Source organism: Rhododendron vialii, chromosome 10a, assembly GCF_030253575.1.
Source record: "Rhododendron vialii isolate Sample 1 chromosome 10a, ASM3025357v1".
In the NCBI taxonomy this organism is placed as follows: Eukaryota; Viridiplantae; Streptophyta; class Magnoliopsida; order Ericales; family Ericaceae; genus Rhododendron; species Rhododendron vialii.
In genome coordinates this window covers 11,892,897-11,920,216 of record NC_080566.1, presented here as the reverse complement: position 1 = coordinate 11,920,216, position 27,320 = coordinate 11,892,897, and the positions used below count along the sequence as shown (strand labels likewise).

At 36.1% G+C, this 27,320-nt stretch overlaps 3 protein-coding genes across 3 annotated transcripts; 1 reads left to right on the top strand and 2 right to left on the bottom strand.

Moving 5' to 3' along the window:
- Window positions 1-1,849: 1,849 nt before the first annotated feature.
- LOC131302885 (uncharacterized) lies at window positions 1,850-5,966 on the bottom strand. The gene is made up of 2 exons (XM_058329678.1): window positions 3,281-5,966; window positions 1,850-3,201 (listed from the first exon to the last, which is right to left on the bottom strand). The coding sequence occupies exons 1-2, from the start codon at window positions 5,964-5,966 to the stop codon at window positions 1,850-1,852; spliced, it is 4,038 nt and encodes a 1,345-aa protein (XP_058185661.1).
- Window positions 5,967-6,038: 72 nt separating this feature from the next.
- On the bottom strand, window positions 6,039-10,767 carry LOC131304412 (protein NO VEIN-like). The gene is made up of 3 exons (XM_058331639.1): window positions 10,512-10,767; window positions 9,483-9,693; window positions 6,039-6,742 (listed from the first exon to the last, which is right to left on the bottom strand). Exons 1-3 carry the CDS (start codon window positions 10,716-10,718, stop codon window positions 6,039-6,041), a joined length of 1,122 nt encoding a protein of 373 aa, XP_058187622.1. The 5' UTR covers window positions 10,719-10,767.
- Window positions 10,768-17,391: 6,624 nt separating this feature from the next.
- LOC131302884 (uncharacterized) lies at window positions 17,392-18,474 on the top strand. Its single transcript, XM_058329677.1, has 2 exons — window positions 17,392-18,119; window positions 18,213-18,474. Exons 1-2 carry the CDS (start codon window positions 17,392-17,394, stop codon window positions 18,472-18,474), a joined length of 990 nt encoding a protein of 329 aa, XP_058185660.1.
- The last annotated feature ends 8,846 nt before the right edge of the window (window positions 18,475-27,320 follow it).

Sequence of the window (27,320 nt, the reverse complement as noted above, 5' to 3'; positions counted from 1 at the left end):
CCTTATCGTGTGACTTTCCGGCAAGTTGGTCGATGCCGATGAATATCAAAGTTCAAGCTTGGGCCGGGGCCTTGATCAGTGCTTTCGAGAGGATCTCTCTTGTAGGTTCTGGAGGTGGCAGGTGCTATTCATTTTCCGCGAGATGGCATTTCGGCGGCCGATGAATATCAGTTTCTGGGTTGAGCTTGGGTTAAGTGCTTTGGGAGTTCTCTCTTGAATGCTCTAGAGATGGTGGATACTGGTTCGGCGGCAGCAGCCATGGTGGCAGTCTGATCTTGTCGGGGCCGTCGGGCAGCTATGGTCATCAATCGTTAGTTAGGGCAGCTAGGGTTTGGGTTCTGGTTTCTTGGGTTTGGACTTGGCCCACAGGTGTTGTAAGGGCTTTGCCATTCTCTTAGGCTTGCTTCACTGGATATTTTGGGCTTCGTCCCATTTGATATTTTTTTATTAAACATTTGGTTGGATTTCCTCCTTTTTTTTTTCTCCAAATTGACGTACTCTTGTCAAGTTTTCTTGAAATAAACTTTTTGCCTAGAAAAAATTCTTCTCTTCCACTCCCTAAACATTAGTCAATCCACCCATCCAAGCAGCCCAAATGCTGAAGCCCAAGAAACCCAACGGATAAGGAAGAAGACAAACAAAGCACGGCAGACTTGTCTGCAGGCCCATTCCATGGCACATTATATGAACTGTAACGTAGAACAAACGGGCCCACATTGGCTGCCTGAAGATGTGGAAAGATTATTCGGTGGTCTTGGTGCGCTGTGCCCAAACACCCGCATCCAAAACTAAAAAATGCTACTCCCTCCGTCTCTAAATAGATATCCGGACAAAAAATCTAGGCTTTTAAAAACATGCACTTTTTTTGTACAAAAAATTTTAGAAAAATACCTTCGCTCCCCATTTTTTTCAAATTTTTTAACGGAAAGAATGCATCTATTTAGAGACCTACGTTTGCAGACCGGATATTTATTTAAGGACGGAAGGAGTAACAAAAATTAAATATCACTAAAACCAAATATAAGTCCATAAAATTGCTGAGAATCGGTTGGGCGGATAACCCAAATACCCCATCCCATAAACATATCCCCCTGTTGTTCATGAAGCCATCATGTTTTGTTGTGCAACCAGCAATTCTAATGATACTACAAATCAATAGCAAGAATCTGCAAATCTGTATACATTCCCACTAAACTTCATTATCCTGCAAATCTATCCATAGCAAGAGTTAGATTCAATAGACTTGTACACCTTTTTCATTTTTCTTTTTGCCAAAGCCAATATATATAAGCGGGGGTTAGAAAAGTTAGTAGATTAGTCCACAAAGAGTTTCAGAAGCTATTCATAGCCCTAAAATTCGCAAGTAGAGAACAGAAAAAGAAAGACAGGACAAGGTATATTGTGCATTCAGGGAAACCCCCGAAATGCACACGACGGAGCTCAAACCAGGAAATACCATACGGTGGAATGTGAATAGCAGTAAACTTCATTATCCTGCAAAACTATCCATAGGAAGACCCGCATAACTTCATTATCCTGAATCCCAGGTGTTCAAATTAGAACCATAATTTTCTCAAGAACATGCTTAAGTGGGACAGGCCAAAGCAGAAGTAATATTTACACATCACAACATCATTGCAAGCCTCAAAAATCCAGACTTCACAAGGTCTCCTAGCTTTACAGACACCATTACCAACAAAAAGTCAGATTCAAAAGTCTTCACATTCTAACCTATTCCATTTCCCACCCACAAAAAACTACCATTAGCTTTTCATCACACCAACATATATACCCATTACTGCGGTATACCCATTACTGCGGTATTCCACAAGGGAATTACATGTGAGTTTCAGTTCTGCCGTCGCTTCTTCTGAACTGGAGTTTCCGGGGGACAAGGCGGGTCTTGGCTGAGACCCTGGTTCTTAGCAGCTGGGAATGCACATTGAAGGAAGCTAGTGTCCACTGGAAACAGTTCAAGATTTTCACTCAACAGCAAGGACTCCACCTTATTCTCCTCAAAACCAAGAACACATCCCATCTTGATAATCTTACACAGATCCTCCACAAGACCACTGGCATCCGGTAGGACCACCTCCGAGATTGCTCTCGCAAAATCTGTTGTGAACTCCATACTTCTGTTTCCACTTCCACCATTCCAGTTCGGTTTGTGAACGAGCAATTTCTGCGATTTCTTCTCCCAAAGCACCAGTTTTCTCATTTCAACTTGCAGTCTAATCTTTGAGGGCAAATTCAAGAAATACTGGACAACCAACGGGCATTTGGTCCCAAATATTGAGATGTCCACCAGAGATTTCGCTATCCGGTGTCTTTCTTGCACTGGCACGTTAATCACAGGATGTGAAAGGAAAGCCAATACAATGCTAATCAAGGGCCTTCCGATAAGACTTTTTTCTACACCCGTCTTTTCAAGTTCAGAATTCACAGAGAACTGAACAACTTCAGATATCTTCCGTACTCCAAAACTTCTGTAGATTTCATAGAGTTTGGTGAGGGACGATAAGCCATTCTCGGGGAACCAGACAAAAAGTGGCTTCTCACTAGCTTCCCCAAACAACTTTTTGAGTTTCAAATCATCTGGGATGAATACTTCGTCTCTATTCGCTAACTGAACTTCCCCGGTGATGGTGTTTGCTGGTAGCATGGTTAAGCCTTTCTTCACAGTCCTCTCAGTAATTGCGCTCCAATTTTCTGCTATGTATCCCCAAAATGAATGTAACTCCACAGAAGACACACAGTTGTTACTTGTCACCCAATTGGTCCAGAGATCAACATATTGAAAAACAGTCGGAAATGAATCTACTCCGAAAGTTTTTGACAGAAAAGATAACAAATTCTCATCATAATATCTATCAAGAATATGCAAAAATGAGCCAAACAAATTGTCCCTGTCATGGAGCACGCACAGACAATTACTTACCCATTTTCCCTTGGTTCCTTCTTGGTCAGGAATCCACAATCGATAGGAACAGACCTCAGAATTCAAGCTTTTCATGTGTCGATGTAGAAACCTGTAGAGTCTCAGTACAGCAGAAGTTTCTTCGTGAGAAGTAAGAATCTTGAAAATTGTAGTGCAAACTTCCTTGGTATCTGCTTTCACACCAATGGCTATAAGTTCATCCTTATAAAGAGGACTCAGATTCCCATAGAAGCCCTGATCAATGAAAGGTCCATCTCGTTCTTCTATGTAGGAATTCCATTCGGAGTCAAAAATAAGACTCCTCTGGGGCTTTGTACCCCATGTGGGTTTTTAGCCATTTACTTCCTTTCAGTTCCTGGAGAAAATTGTCAAGTAAAGCTTGGTCAGATGACTTGCTACTTTGTCGAAGCGACCTAGCACAGTTCAGTAAAGAGAATGCACAATCTGCCCTTACTGACCCGGGCTCAAAGGGCAACACTAAACCTTTTGCAACAACTCGTGCTCCGTCATTGATATTGACCATCACACCCAGCATCGTCAGTTCGTTCTTGAATGAACTGATCGAATTGCCATAGAAGGCATCGTCTATTAGAGGAAGATCAACAAACTGAGTAACCGTTCCCCACTCTGAATCAAATAAACACGAATCCCGAGCAGATCTATACCCGTCACGAGTTTTTAACCATTTCTCACCCGACAAGCAACTCATTAGACGGGTTAATTGTGGAGCCATTTTTTCTCTCATACACTTCATGCAATTCAGAAGTGAGATCACAATGTCACCAGTTAAACTACTTGTGGCTAAGAGAAACCTGACTTTAGTAATAAGCATATTACAAACTTGGTCAAGATTTACTGCCACACTAATTGCCTCTAATTCTGCCCTGTACAACCTAATACTGCTACCATAATAGCCTTCATCAATGCTGGCTAGGGGAAGAAATTTAACTAACTGGCCCCAGTTGTCATCAGGAAGAAGGGATTCCTTGGGGCATTTAAAATCGAAAGTAGTTTTCATCCAAGGTTGGCACCCAATTTTCTTCTTCAAACCATCAGATTCAGGCCCTAATCGCCGAATGCATTCCAGTAACAGAAAAACAGCACCTTTTTTCAACTTTGAGAGATCTTCAGGAAACTTGAAATGTCCCGGAATTAGTCTATACACGCCTTCCAGATTCACTACCACTCCCAGCAACTTCAGCTCGTTTACAAAACCCCTTAGCTTATCACGATAATAAGTTTTATCAACAATTCGCAGATCTGTGACATGTCGAATAGCTTCTCCAATATCAGAAGTCAGATAAACGGCTCCGAGAGGATTAACAAAACCTTGGTCTGATTTCAACCATTTTCCATCTTGAAGGGATTTCAAAAACTCTACATCCAGCTTATTATTATCATTTGAATACCGGATAAAACTTAGCAGTGAAATTCCCAAGCTTGCCCTCATTGCAGAGGAGATAAGATGTTTGAGGTGATTAACAATGAGCAGGTAGATATCTTCTGACCCAATTTTTACGCCAACGAACATCAGCTCCTCTTTAAATGATTTTATCCTGTAATTATAATACTTCTCATCAATAGCTGACAAGACCTCAAACTCTTTCCCAATGTCTAAGAGAGTAGATGACTCGGTTCCATCATAAAGATAGCAAGAACTCGGAGGACTAAAGCCAGCATATGTCTTCATCCACTTCCCACGTCTTATACTTCCAATGAACCTGTCAGGTATCTCATATTTGAAAGCACTGCACTTCTTGGCTCTCAGATTCTGGATCCATTGCAATAGCAACAGAGCTTGATCACTAGTTAGCTGATTGGAGGCAATATCTAATGCTCTATTCTGGGGTAATATATTAGGCAAGTCAGTGGCCTTACCCTGCATAATAAGGAAGTCCAATAGGTCACCTTCTGCCGTAGATTTTCCAGCAAAATTAGCAGCTTCAGCATATACCTCCCCCAACTCTACGTACTTACTAGAACAGTAGCCATATCCCTCTGCTGAGTCTGCTCTCTCGTTTTCTAGCTCAAGTTCTCTAGCAAGTATATCGCTAGAACCAAAGAGTTTCACCCAAGTGCTTCTAGAAGCGGGCACAAGAGGACTTTTACACATGCTTACATTCCCAGCCATATCAACCACTGGCATAGACTGCAATACAAGAGAGACGAAATGCGAATTGATGTACTTTAACAAAGTAGAATGATAAACAAGATGAGCCAGTGCAACTAGAAGTTTTGGGTCTTTGATTTTCCCAGCAATATCAGCCAGTTTTGAACAATATGTATAAATGTCGATGACCAACAAACCTTTAGCCTTAGACACAAGCCAATTCTTCACAATAATTTCCTTCTTGTGTCCAACAATAGTACTAACCGTATCATCTGGCAAGAAAAACATATCACCTGGGCACCCCATTTCTACATTCCATTTGTTTAGCCAGGAATGACGTCGAGCCCCCCAGACAAGATGAACCTTCAATGATCCCTGCTTAATTTGTGATAAGCTACATGGGAAAACCTGCCCATTCCAAGCAACATATTTGAGAAGAGTAACTCTGCTCATAGTCTTAAACGGAAAATACTTCCAGTTGTCAGCAAGAAAACAGAGAAGCTCCACATACACATCTGTGGGTACACGCAACACGAGGTTGCATGTTTCAATGCATTTTCCATACCATTCATAACTTTCTTCCACAGATGGCACTCCAAGAAAATTCCAAGTTTCTTCATATTTTCTGTGATCCACAGAGTTGTGTAGGACATACTTTCCTTGGTTGGAAATACCACTTAGAGAAACCCCAAGTCCCTTAATATTGGACAGGATATTCCGGAATTCTGGTAAGATCCGAACTACATCGAACGGCTCACAGAAAACCATTTTTCCAGTCAAGAATGACTCACAAGGAACAATGCGTTTTGACTTGACCTTGATTCTATTGGACTCTCTCAGTCTATTGAACAGTTTCACAGGAGACTCTCGTACAGGCAAGAATTCAACCATGCGAGCCGTGGGGAAAGTTTCAGCCATTTGAGTGGGCTTCATAGAAGTCATAAGAGCATTAACAAATGATGAAGGAACACAATCAAGAATTCCCAAATTTCACTTGTTATCCAACTTTATTGATTCTCTCGAAGATGAAAGAATGAAATCTGCATGCACTATGAAGGGAAAGTTAGTCACCATCGCAGTAGGCAGGAAGGCAAAGACACCAACAGAAGAAGTCCCTCTCGTTAGTCTATCTCCAAACGCAAAAGCCACAGATATAGCCCATTCATTTAAATCCTTTCTAGAATCCACCACATTCTCAGGTTTCACAGGGAAGCGTTGTCTATAAATGTAATAGCGGCATGTGGCCTCACCCATGGCTAAGCCCTCCTGAACAGAAAGATGGACAATGCGCGAATCTGTTCCTTGATTCTGCGTGGAAATGAGATTAGTCTCACCGGAAATGGAAATTGCAGAAACTGAATCCTCTAAAGATGAACACCTGTTTTCACGTACTGACAACCTCTTGATCTTTTGCAAAAAGAGGAGGACTTCCGGGTGGATCTCTGAGAGATGTTTCTTCACGGTTTCCAGTTTCTCAAACTTTAGCGGGAGAATAATTGTGGTAGCTGGAAGGGTTTTGATAGGCCCGTAGATGGCTTGTAGATCTGAAATAGTTGGCATTCTGGAGACCCACTCTGGGACAATGTAGCCAATACCACAATCGCGATTAGGAGCTTCATCGAACCTAATTTGGTAGCCGTTGCTAAAAATGTGTGGCTGCCCACTGACAAGAAACACACTCTTGAACCCGATTCCTACAAAATGTAAAACTAAACTTGTTAACAAATTTGTTATTCTATTTGATTGTACGTACCCATAAAGTAACCACATGGCATACCTCTTATTTCTCAACACAAACAATTTGCAATGATTTCTTTGTACAATATTCTATGCTTATAGAAGGCAAAAAGCACATTTTGACTCTTCTAATGGAGTGTGACACTGGGAAAAGGAGAATAAAATTGCAATACCAAAACATATAGCAAGGTTTTGGTGGATGCCCAGCGATCTTTTTTTGGTTCGACATGCAGGATATAAAAACAGTCATACCAGCTACTTTTGCTAGGAACTTCTTATTAATGTCAAAATGTATATGCTACGAATATAAAGACTATAAATTTAAAAGTAGTTGTCCCAAACCTCCTACCATGTTTTGCAAGGTACGGCACACTAACAACGAGTGACAACAACCAATTCCACAGCTGAAAAGCCCAAGTGGTTTGGCTTCAGTTGTACATTATATATATCAACATGTTCATGTTTGTTTAGTCCCCTGACAGAGAGTGGTATAGATACATGCAAGAAGGTAAGTGGGGCATATTCTTTCCATTTACCGGTAACCCTAGCCTTCATACATTCTCCACACCAACATTCATAAGAAAAGTTATCCACTTCCTGAGAAAATACTCAAGCTCTGCTCTTCCCTGCATATTTCCGTTTTTTCTTATAACAGAGAAAAGAATTTCATTGATCAAAGCAAAGGGCATTCCATTTCTTTATTATATTGGTGACACCAGCACCACATGTGTGAATGCACTGTGATATCACAGAGGCTCTTTAAATAAAAGGTCTATAAGAGTACAACTACTTTGTAATGGTTTTATCGGTTCAAGAGAGGAAGTATTCTAAAATTAGAAGGCCCTTAGTCACGAATTTTTCTATGGTACACAAATCGCTTTTTGGTGTATGGTACCTAAAAAATAACTTTAGTAGTAAGTATTCCACATTGAGTTGTAAGTATTTCATAAGGAGTGGTAAGTATTACACATTGAGTTGTAAGTATTCCAGATGTATGATACTTATCACTCAATGTGGAATACTCACCACTTCATATTAAATACTTTCACACTGAGTTGTAAATATTTCAAATGTAGTGGTAAGTATCCCATATTGAGTGATAAGAATTCTACACTTACCACTCGATGTGGAATACTTACCACTTCTTATGAAACACTTACCACTCAATGTGGAATACTTACCGCTAAAGTGACTTTTTGGGTATCATACACAAAAAAAATTTGTGTACCATAGCTGGACTCCTCAGTCACATTGTTGGTAATCTCTTGTTTTGCAGGTTTTCCCTTCCTTTTGACAGGCCATAAGCGTACATTATATTCTGTGTATTCCTTCCACCTTTGCATCTCAAAAGCATTGCGTGCAGTAGTTAAGTTTAAGATAGATCATTTCTAGTATACAATACACAAACACAACTAAATAGCAGGAGCAACTGGTGGTTATGAGAGTGAATAAGCAGTAAATTGAACAATAATCTAGTCAGAAGCCAGCTAAAGCAAGAAGAAAAAATCTGCTAAATGTTCCACAAAAATACCTAGTCTGAGAAACGCACAAGTAGCTGGTCTAACTTTCAAAAAAAAAAGAGTAGCTGATCTAACTTTCATCATAAAAGAACCTCCGTTGGCATTGCCTATGCCTTTGGGATTGCACTAAAATCTACATGTGTCGTTAAATTACATAAAAATAAGAATGGTTTCCCAAAAGCACAAGTTCGGAGGCATTTCCTACATGAAGAAATGTACATTTACCTTTCGCTGTGAGGACTAATAACTAAGAGATACTGCTCATTACGATAAATCAAAGGGACATGAAGTAGTAGTTTAACGGTGTAAATGACAAACATAAAGTCTATCATTTGGCATACATTGTCAATTGGCACTAGATTTCTCTTTTTTAAGCCTGTAATTGGTAGGTGACTTGAGTACTTCTGTTTTTTTCTGTTTCATTCAATCTCTTCACTTGTTTCAGGAAAGGTTACACTTGAAATCTACCTAAGACATTTAATTTATGCTCCTCCAAATCATCATCCTCACAATTTGATCAGCAACACTGATACCACAAATGTATATATTACATGTCGATGAGTACTAATGCTTGTTAAGCTTAGAAATAAAGTTCAGCCAAGTCTCCACCATCTAATATTTAACAGTTTCAAAAGCTAATTATTTTCATCACAGCATTAGTTTTCTAGAATTGGTCTTTTACATGTGGAAGAACCTATTAATTAGATCTATCTGACCAGTTGAGGAACTTCGTCACAACAATAAAAGCTTAACACTGGTGTTTTTCACATCATTGTGACATTGGATGTCCATTAGAGTAGTCTTAAGCATCAGCAATCAGCAATTAAGCAAATACAGACATGGAATTGAATGATGAAGACATGCAAAGACAACTCTTAGCAAAAATAACACTAGGTGCGTCACATAAGCGCTCACACAGAAAATTGTAGCAAAAGTAGGACAAAGTGCTCGATTTGTAGCGTAAATGGAAGATGAAGTTTACAGATAGCATGCATAACATGCATACAACTACTGGTTGGTTTATCACTCCAATAACCATGCTCACCAAGCTGGTTTCTTACAGTAGTAATAACATGGGAATAATTGCTACATTTTTTAGTTTTGAGATATAAACTTGAGAAAGTAGCAAACGACAAAAAAAAAAGGTTTCACTATTTGTTTAGAACTTCAAATATACCTTTTTCCCCGATGAAGCCTTGGTGTCTCTGACCCTTCTTAGTGGATCTACCAATGCTGCAAAGGGAGTCAATGTTCTCCTTAGAAAAACCAACCTCGTTGTTGAACACCAACAGCGTTGCAGAGGCACCCAACCCAATTATATCCGACCTTGTTAGAACAAGCTCCAGTGTGGGTTCTACTCCCGCTAGGTACTCATTGTCTTCTGCATTCTGCCGTAACCACCCACCACAAGTAACAAACACAATCACTCATAAGATCATTTCCAGCGTATTCATCAATTTAAAGACTCAAAACTATATTCCAATGCAGAAAAAGAATACCAATAGTGTAACTATTCACACCAACTCCAACACAATTCTTCATATATCTATGATTTTCCTCCAAACATTTCTCCCCTGTTTCCTCTTCAGTTTTCTTTGGAAAACATGTATACTAATATAAGTCTCAATTGACAGGATTTTTTTCATTGGTACCAATTTCGCAAAAATCAGATCAATAATATGGAAGATGCATCCATTCAAAGAAATAAAAAGAAAAGCAAAACGATATGAAGTAGTTTTTTTTCTTTTTGGCCTTTCAAAAAAAAGTTTTTCTTCTTTTTCGGTAATGCAAGGTGTCCCGGACCAGTTTATGAGCACCTTGACTTATCCTTGTAGCCCCTCCCGGCTCCCACAGCCTTTTCACATTTTCACAGCTTACGTGTGGGATGAGGTTGCCCTAAGAATTGCTAGCCAAGGGAATCGAACCTGAAATCTTCAGTGAGAGCAAACTCTCAGGCCAAGACCACAGGTCAACCTTGGGTTACACAAAGACATATAGTTGGTCATAGAACTTGGATTGATGCCAAATGTTAAAAAGACAAACTGGAGATGTCAGGCAAACGAATAGAGCAAGTTTCTAAGGAACACCGCTCTAATCTTTCGAATGATTCCACATTTGTGGAGAACCACAGTTGATTCTTCATTTTGAAGAACCCACATAACGCTTGAAAATGAGGAAAAAAATGTAGTAAAAAACAAGCTTTAACCTGGATGAGCTCCATTAGAAAGTGAACGTCTTTGGTGTAGAGCTCTTTGGAGAGACTGGTAACCGCGTTGTGGAGATCTTGAGTTAATGGGTTCAGGGATTTCTGCCCTATCGAGAATTTTCGACTCCGTATCTCTTCTATATGCTGCCTCGCTACCTCCGTTTTCTTCCTTCTCTCGTCGTTACTATTAACGCCAACGGTAGCCATTTGCTTCTTCTTTACTATCTCCGTTCTCTACTCTGTTCCTGCTATTAAGCATTTGGGTTCCGTCTCCATCATGAAAATACGGAGTTGAAAGAGGAGAGAGAGAATGGAAAGCTAGAAAATACGGAGAGAGAGAGAGATGAGTCCTAGTGAAAAATGGCGGCAAAGGGTATGATAGACATGCAGTGAGACACTGATGTGTGAAAGGGTGACTCAATAATCCCAAAAATTTGACAAAAATTTAATAAATACGAAAAAAATTTTAATAAAAATTAATTAAATTGCTTATTTAACCGAACGGCCCCTCACTCTGATTTTTAAAAGGACAAGTTGTATTATGAAATTATGTCATATTCTTTCAGAATTTTCAAGTGGTGCTCCAAATTATTACAAAACTTTATAATTTATATATTTAGTTGTGAATTCCACCAAAATATGTGATTGTTGAGGTCTCATTCTGCTAAAATTATATTTTTTTAAATATTTATTTTTTATTTTATGAGACAAATTAATTTTTTAAAATACATTATTTTTAATTTAAAAAATAAATATATAGAAGAGTATAATGTGACGGTGACACTAAAGCACTACAGTACTAAATAATTACTCCGAGCGATGATGCGTTTTCAGCTACCGCTATGAAGACCAAACTGTAATCTGTCAGTCTCGCAGCTTTCACTCTAATCTATTTCTGCCAAGCAGTTGATGAGTTTCATCTTCATCAAGGAAAGTTAGAAGGGGAGAGAGAGGTGAGCTGGCCAGTGAAAAATGGCGGCAAAGGGTATATAGACATAGGGCTGCAAAAGAACAGAATTGCTCGAGACTCGGCTTGGTAAAAATTTGTTCGAACTCAATTTGAAATATAAATAAACAAGCTCAAGCTCAAATTCTAGACTCGTTTTGTTATCAAGCCAAACATAGCCAGTAGAGACTCGACTCGAGTTAACATTAGCATTTTGATACCTTGATGTAGAATTCTTACAAAAATATATTACATGTTATTATTATTCCAAAATTAAGATTATTTTCTTGTAGAGTATAAGAAAATGAAAAATATATATCTTCACAATCAAAATATTTCTATGCGATGATATATATACATTTTTCATTGATCCGTTAAGACTCATGAACAAGCTCGAGTCAAGACAAAGCCCGCTCGGCTCGAGTTCGACTCATTAAGTTTTTACTGAGCTCGAGCTCAGGTTCATTAAAAACTTAATAAACAAGCTTGAGTACGGTAAAACTCTGCTCAACTTAACTCGTTTGCAGCCCTAAACGTGCAATGATGTCTGAAAGGGTGACTCAAGTCACTCTTGGTTTTGAAAGGATAAGTGTATTGTGAAATTATTCAATACTCTTTGAGAATTGTTACATTGTGCTCCAAATCATTTCAGAATGAGTACTGCTATTGGTACCGATGGTACCGTAGAGAAAATGCACCGACGGCCGTCTCCAGCAACTGGACAGCCGATCCGAGCCGTCCAAAAATTTTAAAAAACAAAATCGAGTGGGCCTCCGCGAGAATCAATGGCATCCAAGGTGTGTAGGGTACTTGATCCGAGCACCCATTTTTCGTCTATATACCGTCGGTGCATTTTTCCTTCGGTACCATCAGTACCAATAGGATTTTCGTTTCAGAATATCCCTTTCTAGTTTCAATTTTAGCACTTTTTCTTATTCCAAAATTATTACTCCCTCCATTTTAAATTGATGGTGATGTTCGATCTCCAATGCAATTTTTAAATTGTTAATATTTTTCGATTTACAATAATTTTAAAGAATTTAATTTTTTTTTATAATAAACTAATTGAGATTTATCATATAATATCCATATTACACATAAAATTTATTATAGATTGAAAAATATTAACATTTTAAAAATTACATTGGAGACCGAACATGACAATCAATTTGGAATGGAGAGAGTATTTTATTTCCAAACCAAAAGGGTTATAATTAATGAAAGTTCTATTTTACCCTTCAATCTTAAGTCAATATATAATACTACTCCATAAAAATAAAAATAAAAATAAAAACAATTGGACAAAAAGTCCATGCGATTATTGAATGGTAGAATGAAAAAATATGGTGATTGCACATGCAATGATTATGTTTATTTATATAGTTGAAATCCTCAAAAGGGACTAAAAATGCGGACGGAGAGAGAGTATTGTGTAGAATTCATAAATTGAATATTTAGTTTCGAATTTTACCAGAATATGTGATTGTTGAGTGACCTAGAGAAGTACCAAGTGAAGGTGCTCCCGAAATACTGAATAATTACTTCCAAGCAATGATACATTTTCAACTATCGCAGTATTTAGGCTGAGTTTTTTTAAACTTAATTTATTTCTTCGTTTTGTGTGTTTTGTGTCATTTTTTCTGAACTTTTGTTAGGTTCACGTGAATTTTTTTGAATTAATCATTCGTCTCGACGAGAGAAGTCTAATGTGAGACCCGACTCTTTTTTTTTAAAAAAAAGAAAAGAAAAGAAGTAGGCTTATTAAAAGTGAATTTTATTTTTTATGTGGGCCTCCAATGTGGATTCCTAAAACTCTAGGGATGTATTTGTAAAAAAAAAAAAAATGTGTGTGCTGGTGTGCACGTGGAAGGCAAAGGAAGTGCTAGTGTGCATGTGTGGGATATATATATATATCTTCTAATAGAAAAAAAAAATATACAAACGGAAGAGAAAAAAAAAGAACGTACAGGAGAGAAAATTTTGATTTGGCGTTAACGGAAGTCCTAATCTCGGTAGGTAATTCTTAATTTTTTTCCCCATATTGATTAGTTAACATATTTCTTGCTATTGAAGTGGGTAATTTTGGGATTTTGATATCTGTTGGGTTCAAGTACTCCTAACTAGGGCTATTCTTTGTTCCTTTTCTCTGCTGGAATTGTTAGTTGTGATTGCAAGTATTTTTAGTCTCTCTTTTAGGTGAATATGAAAGATTTGATTTTGGGGTTAAATTTTGATTAAATTGGTTAACGAGGAGAAGCGGGGGGGGGGGGGGGGGGGGGGGGGGAAAGGGAACCGAATTGGGGCAGTAGTGTTTTTGCCGTTGTTTGTTATTACTGCTAAGGGTTGCCGTTGTTTGTTATTACTGCTAAGGGTTGTCAATGGCTATTTGGAAAAAATTATCCTATGTGGAAGAGTCATTAACTTGTCATGCACATAGCTTGTTAACGTCTCTAATGGAGACTTGTAATGCAAATTAACTTTACTTATGTTTCTGGACATGTCAAAACCTGATCTCGAACTGATTTTTATTGCGAGAAACTGGTTGTTGTTGCTAGATATAAGCTGTGTAACTGCTAGAATTTTCTTGTAATCTGCCAGGCTTTGAACCGGAATGCTAAAAAGAAATGCTCAAGTGCTAAATAGCTTATAAGAGTTGGAATATGATGCTAACTGTTGGATATTTGTATTTGTAACTTATAATAGTTTAAATTTTCTTAATATTTGAAGTTGGGAACTGAAGTATACTTTTTAGGGAGTTTCCCAATTGTGACTGAGGAAAAGAGTGTTCCATTTAAGTAATTGATTGTGTTTTCCTTATGGTTTCAACTCCATATTCACAAGTGTGGATTTATGTGTTGTATGCCAGGTTTGGAAGCGGCAACGAGCACCGTTACTCCACGTAGGGAGTGAGCTCGTGTTGGTACCTTTTTGCTGGACCTCGAGGTGGGTGTTCTTATTTTTAATAGCGGAAGATGAGACACGGTGTAGAGTTTTTTTTTTTTTTTTGGATTGAAACGGTTAATATTTGGCTTGAGCTCCTAAGCGAGAATATGATCGTAGCCTTAGTGGCGTTATAATATGGCCTTAGTGGCGTTATTGAATATTGCCTTAGTGGCGTGAATAAATATTGCCTTAGTGGCGTGACGACTATTGCCTTAGTGGCGTTGATATGAAATTGCCTTAGTGGCATTGATATGAAATTGCCTTAGTGGCGTTATGAATATTACGTAATGGAACGTTATTGTGGGCTGAATATTCTTATTTAAATTGTTGATAGCACTTGTCTTTATAGCTTCTCTTATTACAGATAAGAACATTCACTGAGCAAGTTGATAGCTCACACCCCCACAGTGATTTCTTTTCAGATGCGTGACGGCACGCGGGTTCATTGCAGAGTCTAGACATGAGTTGTGTATATAGTAGTCTAGATTTTTGACTCTTTTGATTATGTGTCTATTTTTGGAGCTTGTATATGTTGTAAATACCTGTGGGCACGTCTTGTATGACAGTTATTTCCGTATATATGCAAGTTAAGTTTTTTTTTATGAGTTGGACACCTGGCTGGTGTTTTTATTTACTGTTTGAGCAGGGCCAAAGTGTGGGTCCACCCCATTTGGAAAATAATTTAGCGTGATGTTTTCCGAGATGGGGTGTGACATCTAAAAAGTATAAAATTATGACCAAAATTAAAAAAAAATTCATTAAAAACGAAAAATATAGCAAACAGCTATCTTTTGGAGCTTAAGTGCCGTCTTATTTAAATTTGTTCAATATCAGTCCACATTTTTATACTTTTTCAATTCATCATGTCAACACGAACAATTAACCCCTAAAATTTCATCGAAAAACTAAACAAAAGTTACGACAAGTAAAAAATATCGAAATATGTTCTAGACTTATAAGTTTAAAAGAATGCGGCCTAAAGCATGAAGACCAAACTCTCTAAAATTTGAGCAAAATTATTATCCGAATCGGAAAAGTAAAATTTGTCCTTATTTGAATTTTTTTGGACAAATTTGTACTATTAGGACTTTTTTGTTTTTATCCTTATTTGAATTTTTTTCTCGTTTGTTAGATTTGCGCCAAATTTTCTTGACTTTTGATTCGTCTTGACGCGAATCGAAAAAGTAAAAAAAATTACTTTTACCCAAATATTTTAGAAAATAACCACTTTTAAGTAATAAAAGTAGACTCTTTTTACTTAAAAGTGGTTATTTCCCAAAATATTTTGGTAAAAATACATTTTTTTTTACTTTTTTGATTCCTCTCATTGATACAAATCAAAAAGTCAAAAAAAAATTGGCCCAAAATAAACAAATGCAAAAAAAAATTGAAAAAGAACAAAAAGTACTGGAAAAAATATCATTAGCAATTTTTTTTAATCTCAAACGTTATACTACAAAAAAAAATATTACTTATCCAATGTCATACATAAATCGGATCCAGCATGAGATAATCTAAATCACTTTTATTGTTGGTTTTGTTGAGAATATAATTCATGAATGAAATTATTTTTATCAGACATGAGTAAGTATCAAACAACTTATCTTTTAAAAATGATTTTTTTTTTGTTTAAATTACTTATAAATGGTCGATGAAGGAATTTTTTATGAAATCAACTTCCTAGCAAGTCCCATGAAATGAATATATATTTTTAATATAAATACTTATTTTTTAATTAAATTAAAAGTGATGGATTGTGAGAAAATAACGTGTTTAGTAAAACAGTAAATAAGTACGTAAAAAATAATAATCTAAGCAGAACGGGCCTGGTTCGGATCATTCCATTAATCAAGTTATCATACATACAATAGTGATTAATACCATTTGAAAGTGTCGTGAAATTGCAAAACTATTTCCTCCTGTTTTGAAACTAGGGAATAGTGGCTCTCCAAAAGTACCGAGCCACTGTAGCAATTTTGTGGCATCTGTAGAGGTTTAGAGCATTTACATCAATCTCTTCAAATTTTGGACCAAATTACACCTTAAAAATTAATTTAGTACTACATACTTGTTGTGAAATTAATGGCTGACAAAATGTAAGTAATGATGAGAGTTATAAGTTTCAGCGAATTAAGTTTACAGAAAATGCAATTGTAACAGGCGTATTAAATATACGTTTGTAAACTTGTAATCTTTGGCACCTATAAAGACATAATGTAAATTGCAATGAAATGAAAATGAATCAGAAGTATTTGATTGATCCTGCTGATCAATTGTGTTTCTGATAGTTCTAGAAGAACTATATTTAACATATGTTGTGTTCTTTATTGTCTTTACTTTTGTTCTGTTCTTTTGATATTTCCTTAGTTTTATATCACGTTATCAGCACGAGTCTCTACCCGACTGAGGAGGTAATGGGTTATATTTCACGTTGGTATTTATCACTATTTATGTTTGTCTATTACATGCGTACATAAATATGTAAATTACAAGTAAATTATTGACAAAGAAAAAATGATCTACCAGGAGTAGTTCTCTGATAAATATACAAAGTATTCTTGCTATTAATAAATTCCTGAATTCAATTGAATTTTTACAACAATAAATACCTGAAGTGTTTACTATTGAAAACAAAAGTACTCGAAGTACTTATTTAGTACATGTAATACTTATACTACGAAATGAATTTATATTTAGTAGAGGATGTGCATTTAATCTCATTCATTATCTGTGATAAATTAATATCGACATATTTTTATGTTGCTTTGCATATATTAACTTACAGATGTTGGAGGCTAGAAATCTTTTCTTTGCATATTCTATATATTACATTTAGAAATTTGTTTCATTTGCAAATAAGTGAAAGTCACATTATACTTTGTGCATTTTATTATTGCCTGACATTTTCCCTAATTAGTTAAACTTGTACCATTAACTTGATTGTCTTTTATTTCAACATCCATCTAAATTAATATTTCTAATTTATAGACGATGTCGAACTACACAAAATTGGATTTCGCGGTACTAGACATTTCTGGAATGAATTATTTGTCATGGATACTTGATGTGGAAATCCATCTCGATGCTATGGAACTTGGAAACACAATTACCGATGGTAATGACGCATCCTCGAAGGATCGTGCTAAAGCCATGATCTTCATTCGGCACCATCTCCATGAGAACCTGAAGTCTGAATACCTTACAGTAAAAGACCCATTAAATTTGTGGAATAATCTGAAGGAAATGTATGGGCACCAGAAGGCTGTAATCCTACCAAATGTTCGTTATCGCTGGTTGAATCTAAGGCTGCAAGATTATAAATCTGTTAGTGAGTATAACTCTACTATGTTCAAGATAGTTTCAATTCTAAAATTATGTGGAGAACAGATTACTGAAAAAGATATGTTGGAAAAGACTTTTTCCACTTTTCACGCCAACAATTTGCTCCTGCAGCAGCAATACAGAGAGCGTGGGTTTGAGAAATACTCAGATTTAATCTCTTGCCTTCTGGTCGCTGAACAAAATAATGAACTATTACTGAGAAATCACGAGTCTCGTCCAACTGGTGCTCTACCATTCCCTGAAGCGAATAGAGTCTCTTTTCTGAGTAATGGACAAGGTTGTGGTCGTGGACAGAGACATGGTCGGGGTAGCCATAACCACCAAGTTCGTGGAGGATATATTCAAAAGTCAGGCAAGAAAACGGAGTATCCCCAGAAGTAGAATAAGTAGAATAGGTCGGAAGTGTCCAAAAAAAAGGGCAAGAGGGTGCTGAATAAACCCTCTAAGAACTCTGAGGATTCTTGCTACAGGTGCGGTGGGAAGGGTCATTGGTCGCGTACCTGTCGTACGCTGAAGTATTTGATTGAGCTTTATCAAGCATCGCTCAAGGAAAAAGGAAAAGAAATTGAAACAAACTTTACCGATCAAATTAGTCAGAACCAAGCTGTTGACCCTTTTGAACCCATTGACATTCCGTCTTTCGATATTTCTGAGTACCTTGCAGGACCAAGTGGAACCAAAGATGATTTCTTTGGTGATGGAGGTGACTATTCTGAATGGTCACAAGAATAATTATGTGCTTAGCATATCTTGTGTTTCTACTTATATCCAAAAATAAAGACATACTACGGTTACGTCTCAATCATCTTATGATGTAATAAATTAATCAAGATGTACTTATTCTATAATACTAATTTAAAGTGTTTTTGATTATTGATTCGTGAAACTTTAGAAATTATGTTTTGCATATAATAGGGGCATGGATACTAATCAGGCACTATCAAACACGAAGATAACTGGTGAAGATATTTGTTTAGTAGACAGTGATACAACACATACTATTCTCCGAGATAACAAATATTTCAATCAATTGACAAAGGTACTAGCGAATGTCAATACAATATCAGGTTCTGCGAACCTAATTGAAGGCTCTGGGAGAGCAAATATTGTGTTAACAAATGGAACAAATCTAAGTATTGATAATGCTTTGTACTCTACCAGATCCAGAAGAAATCTGTTAAATTTCAAAGATATACGTCGTAATGGTTATCATATTGAAACCATCAGCGAAGGTAAAGAAGAGTATTTGCGTATCATTTCTTACGTATCTAGCCAGAAGCTAGTACTGGAAAAACTTTCTACATTCTCTTTTGGGTTATATTATACGACGATTAGAACAATTCAATCGTATGCTGTTATGCACCAGAAGTGTACTAACCCAAAACTTTTCATGCTATGGCATGATCCCCTTGGGCATCCAAGTTCAATAATGATGCGTCGTATTGTTGAAAATTCACATGGGCATCCGTTGAAGAACCAGAAGATTCTTTTGCCTAGTAATTATCCACGTGCTGCTTATTCGCAAGGAAAACTGATAACTAGACCATCCTTCTCAAAAGTCATTGTTGAATCTCCATCCTTTTTACAAATAATTCAAGGGGATATTTGTGGCCCGATACACCCACCATCTGGACCATTTCGCTATTTCATGATTCTAGTTGATGTCTCAACCAGATGGTCACATACTTGTTTATTATCTACACGAAATATTGCATTTGCTAAATTACTAGCCCAAATAATTAGATTGCGAGCACAATTTTCAGACTACCCAATCAAAACAATTCGTCTTGACAATGCTGGAGAATTCACATCTCAAGCATTTAATGATTACTGCATGTCAATTGGTATTGATGTTGAGCATTCTGTTGCACACACTCATACCCAGGATGGTTTAGCTGAATCTTTTATTAAAAGACTTCAGTTGATTGCTCGAACGTTGCTTATGAAAACAAAATTACCAGTTTCTACTTGGGGACATGTTATCTTATATGCTGCATCTCTAATTCGCGTTAGACCAACTTCATATCACAAATATTCACCTACACAATTTGTACTTGATCAACAACCGAATATCTCTCAAGTAAGGGTTTTTGGTTGTGCTGTGTATGTGCCCATTACACCTCCTCAACGCACTAAAATGGGTCCTCAACGTAGACTTGGCATATATGTTGGTTTTGACTCTCCTTTTATCATTAGATACCTTGAACCCTTAACCGGTGATGTTTTTAAGGCACGATTTGAGGATTGTCATTTTGATAAATCAGTATTCCCACCATTAGGGGGAGATAAGTTGCAGCCAGAAGCTCAATAAGAAATTATCTGGAATGCTTCGACGTTATCGCATCTTGATCCTCGTACTAATCAATATGAACTAGAAGTTCAAAGGATCATTCATTTGCAAAGTATTGCAAATCGGTCACCGGATGCATTTACCGACACAAAAAGGATAACTAAATCTCATATACCAGCTGCTAACATTCCTGCGCGGATTGAAGTTCCTGCAAGACAAACCACTTGTACAAAAGCTGATGAATCTAAGACATGCCAGAAGCGTGGGAGACCAGTCGATGCAAAAGATAAATATCCCCGGAAGAGAAAAATCCAAGGTAAAGAGAGTGACGCCCTAGAAGAAGCTAGCACTCTCGAAGACACCAAGCTAACAAATGCAAGCGCTCCCGAAGAAGCTAAACCTACAAGATAGGCAAATGAAAGAATGAATTTACCAATATTTTCCCGTAAGTTTGAATCTCCCGAAGAGAAGTCTCCTGAAGAGTTGTTTCCTGAAGAGGAACAGGTACCTGCAAATAATGAGATCTCAATACACTCTATGAATACGAGAGAAATATTGGATAGAAACAAAACCGTTGTCGACAATTTATTTTCGTTTAAAGTTGCTCTTGACATTACCAGAAGTAATGAGAACATTACTGGAAGTAATGAAGAAAGTGAACCATAAACTGTCGAGGAATGTCGACATAGGAATGATTGGCCAATGTGGAAAGGAGCAATTCAAGCAGAACTAAATTCTCTTGCAAAAATGGAAGTATTTGGACCTGTAGTCCAAACCCCTGAATGGATACAGCCTGTAGGATATAAATGGGTGTTCGTACGAAAGCGCAATGAGAAGAATGAAGTTGTGCAATACAAAGCACGACTTGTTGCACAAGATTTCTCGCAGAGACCTGGAATTGATTATGAGGAGACATACTCTCCTGTAATGGATGGTATCACATTCAAATTTTTGATTAGCTTAGTAATCACAGAATGTCTAGATATGCATCTGATGGACGTAGTGACAGCATATTTGTATGGATCACTGGATGCTGACATATACATGAAGATCCCCGAAGGATATGCTATGCCTGAAGCATGCAATTCAAAACCCCAAAGTGTTTATTCTCTTAAGCTACAAAAATCACTATATGGGTTGAAACAGTCTGGTCGTATGTGGTACAAACGACTTAGTGATTATTTGCTAAAGGAATGATATGAAAATGATCTAATTTGTCCATGTATTTTTACTAAGAAATCAAACTCTGGATTTGCAATTATTGCGGTTTATGTCGATGACTTAAATCTCGTTGGAACTCCAGAAGAGCTTATAAAAACCGCAGAATATTTAAAAAGGGAGTTTGAAATGAAAGATCTTAGCAAAACGAAATTTTGTATTGGCCTGCAAATCGAGCATTTGCCAAATGGTATCCTAGTACATCAATTGACATACATGGAAAAAGTCCTGAAGCAATTTTATATGGATAAAGCGCATCCATTGAGTACTCCCAAGGTGGTTCGATCACTTAATGTTAACAAGGATCCCTTTCGTCCTCTTGAAGAGGGAGAAGATATTCTTGGTCCTGAAGTACCATATATGAGTGCAATTGGTGCACTTATGTATTTAGCAAATTGTACACAATCAGATATAGCATTCTCGGTCAATTTATTGGCTCGATACAGTTCTGCTCCAACTCAGCGGCATTGGAAAGGAATTAAACACATATTCCGTTACCTTTGAGGAACGGTTGACTTGGGCTTATTTTATTCAAAAGGATCGACGTCACAATTAATCGGATATGCAGATGCTGGTTATTTATCGGATCCACATAAAGCCCGATCACAAACAGGATATGTGTTTACTTGCGGCGGTGCTGCCATTTCATGGCGTTCTGTGAAGCAAACGTTGACTGCTACTTCTTCTAATCACTCTGAAATCATTGCAATCCATGAAACACGAAACAAGTCGTGAATGTGTTTGGCTGAGATCAATGATTCAACACATTCGGGAGAAATGCGAATTGTCTTCAATCAAGGATTGTCCAACAATTTTGTATGAAGATAATGCCGCATGTATCACACAGATCAAAGGTGGTTATATCAAAGGAGACAAAACTAAGCACATATCGCCAAAATTCTTTTACACTCATGACCTCTAGAAAAACGGTGATATTGATGTTCAGCAAATACGCTCCAGCGACAATTTGGCAGACTTATTCACTAAAGCATTACCAACTACAACATTCAAGAAGTTGGTAGCAAATATCGGAATGCGTCGACTCAAAGATTTATCATGCAGTGTTGAGGGGGAGTCAACGACTTGAAGATTATATACCATGTGTACTCTTTTTCCTTCGTCAAAGGTTTTTCCCATTGGGTTTTCCTTGGTAAAGTTTTAACGAGGCATACGTTTAACATTTTGTCATCAAAGGGAGAGTGTTATGAAATTAATGGCTGACAAAATGTAAGTAATGATAAGAGTTATAAGTTTTAGCGAATTAAGTTTACAGAAAACGCAATTGTAACAGGCGTATTAAATATACGTTTGTAAACTTGTAATCTTTGGCTCCTATAAAGACATAATGTAAATTCCAATGAAATGAAAATGAATCAAAAGTATCTGATTGATCCTGCTGATCAATTGTGTTTCTGATAGTTCTAGAAGAACTATATTTAACATATGTTGTGTTCTTTATTGTATTTACTTTTGTTCTATTCTTTTGATATTTCCTTAGTTTTATATCAGTACTTTATTACTTTAGCTACTCACTTTTAAAAATGTCTACTACATCGGACTCTTTACTCAATTAAATATTCATACTTTTGCATTTCCTTTATTTATTCCTACATTTCTCTCATAATTAAGTATTTGCTCTTCATTTGGTTCTATGACTATCTTAGAGCTCGTACACAAGAGCCCTAGAGCCAAAAAAATAATTATGACCCTTTAAGATAAAAATAAAATGATCAGAAAAATAAGATTTTTGTACTAGTTAAAATATATTGAAAATTGGAGCACTTAATTTTTTAATCATATATATAAACTGTCTAAAAAAATTAAGTGCTTCAATTTTCAATCCACTTGAATTTGTATGAAGATTTTATTTTTCTGATCATTTTATCTTAAATGGTCATAATTATTTTTTGACTCTAGAGCTTTCATATGAGAATCCTAAGAAAGACAGATGTGAACGCATTCTTTAAGGCTCTCATATGAGAATCTTAGAGTCAAAAATTAATTATGATCCTTTAAGATAAAATAATTATAAAAATAAAATCTTCATATCAATTTGAATTAACAAATTGAAAATTAGAACACTTGAATTTTTCAAGTGTTGTGACTCAAACAGGGCCTTTGAAACAAAAACATTAAAATAATGATTTAAAGGGTGAACAGTGACTCGTATAAACGAAAGAGTTACTATAACAAAGTTACTTATTTTGCAAAGTAAAGGGAAGGAAGCAAGGCTGGTTTAGGGTATTTTTTGTCCATTTCCTCGTTTTTGCTGCTTACTTTAGTTTAGAGGTTTTTGCTGCTTACTTTAGTTTAGAGAGGTGGGTTGAAGAGCCATGTGTAGATGCTTTTAGAGAGGCTCATGCACTACACTTTTTGGATTTTGCGTAGGTATTTTGCTTAAGTTTTTCGGCCTAACAAGCCCAATGATTTTTTTTTTGTCCTTATTCAAATTTTTTTCGCATTTGTTATTTTCGTCAACTTTTTGTATATATTGGCTTATTTTTGTCTTTATTCAAAAAATTAAATTTTGATAGTAATTTTTTTCGTTTTAGATTTATTTCGTCATGAAGAAGCAATAGTTCACAAAAAGTTAACGAAAAACTAACAAATGAGAAAAATAAAAAATAAAGACTAAAAAAATAAGTCATTTGGCTTATTAGGCTGAACAACCCCTTTGTTCTTTTGAAAGTTTGGTGCACTTGCTCCTAGGTATGGGTGCAAACGAGCCGGCCCAATCTTTATATTGTTTGAGCTCAACTCGTTTACTAAACGAGCCTAATACTTGAGCTTGACTTCGGCTCACTTGTAAACGAGCCGAGCCTAACCAATTTATCTAACGAGTCTCTTTAAACGAACTGAGCCTATAACAAGAGCAAAGCTTTTGAAGATTGAACTAAGCTCGGCTCGATTATTAAACAAGTGAAACCAAGCCTTGACAAATCGAGCCACAAGCAACTTGGTTCGTTTGTAGTCCTACTCTAATTAGATGTTGTTCGCGACAACAACAATTTTGTTCATTGTTGAGAAAGAGGACATGCTCATTATGTGTTTCAACTGATTATCAAAATTGTTTATTTTGTTAAGATTTATTTGTTGAGAGACCATGCAAAAATCTAGCTCAATTGAATATCGGTAAATGCTTTATCTAAAAGTTCATCTTTTTACTTTAAAATTCTCGACTAAAAAAGTTAAAATTTTAGATTGAGCACTTACTGATATTTGGTTGAACTCAATTTTCGCATGGTCTCCTAAAAATGGGTTTGGATAGAATAAATGATTTTGATCATTAAAGTGGGATCCAAAATGATCATACCTTCGCAAGGGTGAACAAAATTGCTTGGCAACACAGTCAAAATTCAATTTAAAATTTGGTCCCTCTGTCCCATAACTCTAGTCTTTTTTGACGTTCTAACTTTTGAAGGGAACATATATTTAACACACTTCATATTACATCAAAATCTACTTTTTATTAGAATAGTCCCTCTTTCAAACTTTTAAAGTGGTCCTACCTCTCTGTGGGGATATTTTTTAAAATCAATGTAGATTTTGTTTAATTTTGACATCGTAAGATGGACATGGTTGGGGCTTTCTAACATAGAAAGGTGGACTAAAAAAGAGACGGATGGAGCATTCTTTAGATTTTACTTCCAACATTACTTTAATACAAAATTGATTCTGCACATTTATCCAAATATGTATATCTACATAATAAGGGAGAACGATTTTTGAATCTTATCTCTATAAATCATAACAATTGATTTGCTTCATAAATCCTACGGCTCCCCCTCTCTCACAAACAATAATAATTGCACAATTGTCACTCACTAGATTTCACGTTCAAAATTCATCTCTCTCTCTCTCTCTCTCTCTCTCTCTCTCTCTCTCTCACACACACACACACACACAGAGTCCTTCTTCTAGCTCTTCACTCCCAGCCGACGCCCCCCTGTGATTTTCTTTGAGACCGAACACCCTTTGAGAACGAACACTTCTCTAGATCAGTTTTGGTCACAAATCCAATCAATAACTCTTCATCCTCCTCTCTCTTTGTCATTTCAATCACGAAACAAAGTCTATTTCAGGCTCTCTCTCTCTCTTGAATACACACACTCTCAATGGCAACCAATTCGAAACCAGATTGATGCCATTTTTTTCTCAGTTTAAATGGCTATTTCGATTGCAAAACTTCCACCATTGTCCAATCTGTAACAGGATTGTCTACCTTTGGGTCGAGATTTGATTTTGCAATGATTCCCTCCCCCTCCAAAAAAAAAAAAAAAAATAATAATAATAATAATAACAATCATAATAATTATAAATAAATAAAATAATAATAATAATAACCAAACATTCCACATTCTCTTTCTGTGTGTACTATTTTGAAATTTTGAACAACACCTCCATGTTACATGAACAGGTTGATATTTTGTTCACGGTTACAGTGTTGATTTGCATGTGTGCTGATTGTTCGATCCGCTTCTTCAGGCATGAGCATACACTAAAAGAAATCTGTTTGAACCCAATTTAAATCAGTTTCGTTGGCGGGGGTGGTCAATAGTTTCGTAATTCATTTTATTTGTATTCAAAATGCGTTGCGCCGTGCCTTCAGGAACGGGCAAACCCTAGTAGACTTATAATCTATTCTAACTACAGTTTGAAATATATATTCTCAGAATATAAAATCAAAAATCTTTAAATAAATTGACTTTCAAACACCCCTTAGAATTTGTGAAGGTATTTCAACGATTTTGTGGAAAATAAATTTTCTAGATGCATGTATGGTGTGTTATGGATGTAATTTTGAAATTTCGCTTTCCTAATCCGCTCTAAATGTGAAAATGGATGTGAAAAGTGGCACTTTTGTATTCAGTGATGAAATCTGTAATGCCTTAGGGCGTTTTATGAATGAAATGATTGACTGTTGTAAAGAAAAACCCCCAATTTTTGGGAATTCTGCAATGCCACATGTGATTGCTTGTGTGATATTTTTGTTGTAGCATGAAACTCGTTTGGGAGTCTAATTTTATTTTATTTTTTTATATTTTGCTTTGCATTATGCATTGTGAGTAGTAGATTTTTGAATTGTGGTCGAAATAGATTATGAATTTGTAGAATGTTTGAGAAATATATGCAAAATATATTTTCCAATAGATTAGTGTTTGAGAAGATAATCATCAAAATAGATCATGAGTTGAATTTTTTGCCATACTGCCCTTAGTTATTACAGTAGTATTTTTAAAAGTGTATGTATAAGTCTTTTATTCACATCTATTTTTAGATAGAAGTATTTCTTATTAAAATACCTTTGCTGCTTCCGCTTACAAATACTTGTGTACAAATTTGAAAGTTTTCTTTTTCTCCCGTAACTGGAAAGTCTTCTTAAGATATTACATTAAAAACATGTAAAGTAAAATAATTTTGGGAGTTTTTGCCACTTTCCAACTATAATGTTTTAGGTGATTTTGAAAATCTTACTAAATAGAACTAAGTGTGATCTATCAAACTGAATCCATATTGCATATAAAAGTATTTACAAATTAAAAATATAACCAATTCTTTATTCGGTTATGATAGAACAAAGACAAAAGAATGGCGACGATTGGAGTACATAATTTTACGAGGGGAGTCTTACATAGTTATCTAATTGTAAGGGGTTAATTCGGCGAAAATAAGATACTTGGCTTCTTCTTCTTTTTTGTCTTTTTTTAATTTTTTTGCATTTGTTAGTTTTACGTTAATTTTTTTGTAGATTAATAATTCTTCTTGGCGAGAGAAATAAGAAAAGTAAAGAATTAATGATAGAGACTCATAATTTTTTGAATATAGACAAAAATAAGTAAAAAAAAAAAAATAGTGTCAGAAAATTTCAAAACTTGTGCACAAAAATATTTTTCTTGCTTATCCTAATACTGCATGTCTTTTTATAGTGAACTCTTTTTTAGAAAGGAAAGAGTAAGTTTCTCTCTTTTTATAATTTTTTATTTTTCTAATTTCTTCCATCAAGACGAACCAATAATATATATATATAAAATTGCAATGTGATGCTTTCTGCTCTTGCCCTTTCGTAACC